The sequence below is a fragment of the Miscanthus floridulus genome, chromosome 14, assembly GCF_019320115.1.
Source record: "Miscanthus floridulus cultivar M001 chromosome 14, ASM1932011v1, whole genome shotgun sequence".
Classification (NCBI taxonomy): Eukaryota; Viridiplantae; Streptophyta; class Magnoliopsida; order Poales; family Poaceae; genus Miscanthus; species Miscanthus floridulus.
In genome coordinates this window covers 80,738,060-80,740,382 of record NC_089593.1, presented here as the reverse complement: position 1 = coordinate 80,740,382, position 2,323 = coordinate 80,738,060, and the positions used below count along the sequence as shown (strand labels likewise).

At 54.0% G+C, this 2,323-nt stretch overlaps 1 protein-coding gene across 1 annotated transcript; it reads right to left on the bottom strand.

Annotated features, from left to right (window-relative positions):
• Window positions 1–919: 919 nt before the first annotated feature.
• LOC136505383 (probable histone H2AXb) lies at window positions 920–1,773 on the bottom strand. The gene is made up of 2 exons (XM_066500532.1): window positions 1,498–1,773; window positions 920–1,380 (listed from the first exon to the last, which is right to left on the bottom strand). The coding sequence occupies exons 1-2, from the start codon at window positions 1,681–1,683 to the stop codon at window positions 1,156–1,158; spliced, it is 411 nt and encodes a 136-aa protein (XP_066356629.1). The 5' UTR covers window positions 1,684–1,773; the 3' UTR covers window positions 920–1,155.
• Window positions 1,774–2,323: the final 550 nt, after the last annotated feature.

The window sequence follows — 2,323 nt, the reverse complement described above, 5'->3', positions numbered from 1 at the left end:
ATGATTTATGACAGAATGACTTTGTGTGATGGTGTAATGTGACTGCTAGTTGCAGAAGATATTATTATATGCTATTATTTGTCTAATTTTATGTGCTTTGGTTAGTGATGGTTGCTGTTAAATTGTTGATTTTCATGTGCGTGAATAAATTATTGGCGGGTACGGGTGACCCGCCGGGTATGATTTACCCGGTTGGGTATGGGTCTGGAGAAAATTACCCACCCATGGCGGGTATGGGTATTCTGGCGGTACCAAATTTTTATGGTGAAGATAGGTCTGGGGTGGCCATACCCGACGGAGATTTATCCATTGCCATCCTTATATAGGACCCCTGCCAGAAGTCCTGGGTGTCCTGACGAGCATAAAACATCTTCATCACAGCTAACATTGCACTCATAGCGAGACTAGAACTCTATGCCCGCTCATTCCGGTCTTGGATCAACACATTACGGTTACGCTGTGCCCGAACTGCTGTAGATGGATCCACCCAACGAAAAGTACCAGCAGCACTACCGGTAAACTAATCCCCGTGTTGCTCACAAATCTTGCTCAGCACCTCAAAAGCAACCACTTAGGCAGTTTCCCAAGGAGTTTTTCCCTCGGATTCCACTCTCCACTCCTACCATAGGGGTGCTTAGGTACGAGTAGGTATGGTTAGCTGCATCTCATACCATAGCTATCCCTCCAGATATCCCTAATTCCAAAAATAGCAGGGAGCGGGGCGGTTCGGTATACCCAACAGGTATAGCAGTTGTAGTTGATGAGCACATGGATTTGGGCATCACAGGTACTGAATGAAACATAAGAATTTCAGACTGCAGTAATCACAACCGAGAAACAAGGCATCCGCAGATCAGTCAGTAGCAACCTCAACTGAATAGAAACAAAATCAACAACAAAGATAGGAGACAGGACCACAGCAAGTAACAGCAACCGACCATTTCGTCCATTCCAGCAAGATTGATTGATACATATAGGCAGCTTTCATTCACCAAACTTCACCTGATAAACCATCCATCACAGAACCTAAACCTAACCAACCATAGACAAGACAAGACGCTAATACTGCTGCTAATCGACGAAACTTGAACGGCGGAGCGCCTTCATGTTGAAGCATGGTTCGAACCAGAGACAGAAGCCTGCAACCGCCGCCGCCTAGAACTCCTGGGACGCGGATCCGATGTCGGCCTTGCCCTTGCCGCCGGCCTTCTTGGGCAGCAGCGTCTGGTGGATGTTGGGCAGCACCCCGCCGGCGGCGATGGTGACGGCGCCGAGCAGCTTGCTGAGCTCCTCGTCGTTGCGCACAGCGAGCTGGATGTGGCGCGGCACGATGCGGTTCTTCTTGTTGTCGCGCGCCGCGTTGCCCGCCAGCTCCAGCACCTGCAAGCAAGCAAGCGATTACGGGCGGCGCACGAGCACGGCAAGGATTCAGCAATCATCCGAACGGATTCGCGGAAGGGAGGACGGGGGAGAAAGAAACGGATTGGGGGCAGTTACCTCCGCGGCGAGGTACTCGAGGACGGCGGAGAGGTAGACGGGCGCGCCGCCGCCGACGCGCTCGGCGTACTTGCCGGTCTTGAGGTAGCGCGCGATGCGGCCGACGGGGAACTGCAGCCCGGCCTTGGTCGACCGCGTCACGGCCTTGGTGCCCTTGGGCTTGCCCCTGCCGCCGCCGGAACTCATACTCGCCTCTTCTCTTCCTCCCACACTAGTCTGTCCTCTCGTCGGACGGAATCACTGGTGTGGTGGCGGTGGTGGATTTGGGATTTTGGGTGGGAGTGGAATGGGAGCGGAGGCGGCGGGGTTATGTAGAGGCCGCGGTGGATGACTGGCGGAGCGGGCGGGGCGCGGATTGCTGACGTGGAGGAGGCCAGGGCCGTCGGATCGGGGAGCGGGCGGGCGCGCGCGCGGGATCTCTCGCGTCTGGGCGGGAGGAGGGAAATCAATTCGTTTCGGCTTGGCGGTTGGATTTGCGCGCGGGAGCGGCAGACGCAGAATTTGGAAAGCCGCCTGCGATTCCGGTTCCCCCCAATTTGGCATTTTGATGATGAGGCGTCGTCGGGCGCACCGCGCACGCACGCACGTGGCTGCTTGGGCTGGGCCCTGGGCCTGAATGGACCGACTGGTGATCGATTGCAGAGTGACGCTAGGCCCCTTTCTGGTTGATGAAGTTGCAGCATCAGTACTTTAATATTTCCCTTTTTAAACTTCAAAATGGCGTCTTACTCTTATCCTATGACCACTCAAAACCGTTTAGATTTTCTTTAACCTGATTTAAAGTGGTTTCAAGGGCGGTTTTCTCCTTTTTGAGCAAAAATGATGT

Bases quoted from the DNA above. Each gene is read 5' to 3' on its own strand.
- LOC136505383 (XM_066500532.1), bottom strand. From the start codon at position 1,683: ATGAGTTCCGGCGGCGGCAGGGGCAAGCCCAAGGGCACCAAGGCCGTG. The intron at 1,381-1,497 runs GTAACTGCCCCC...GCTTGCTTGCAG, and splicing joins TCGAGTACCTCGCCGCGGAG to GTGCTGGAGCTGGCGGGCAA.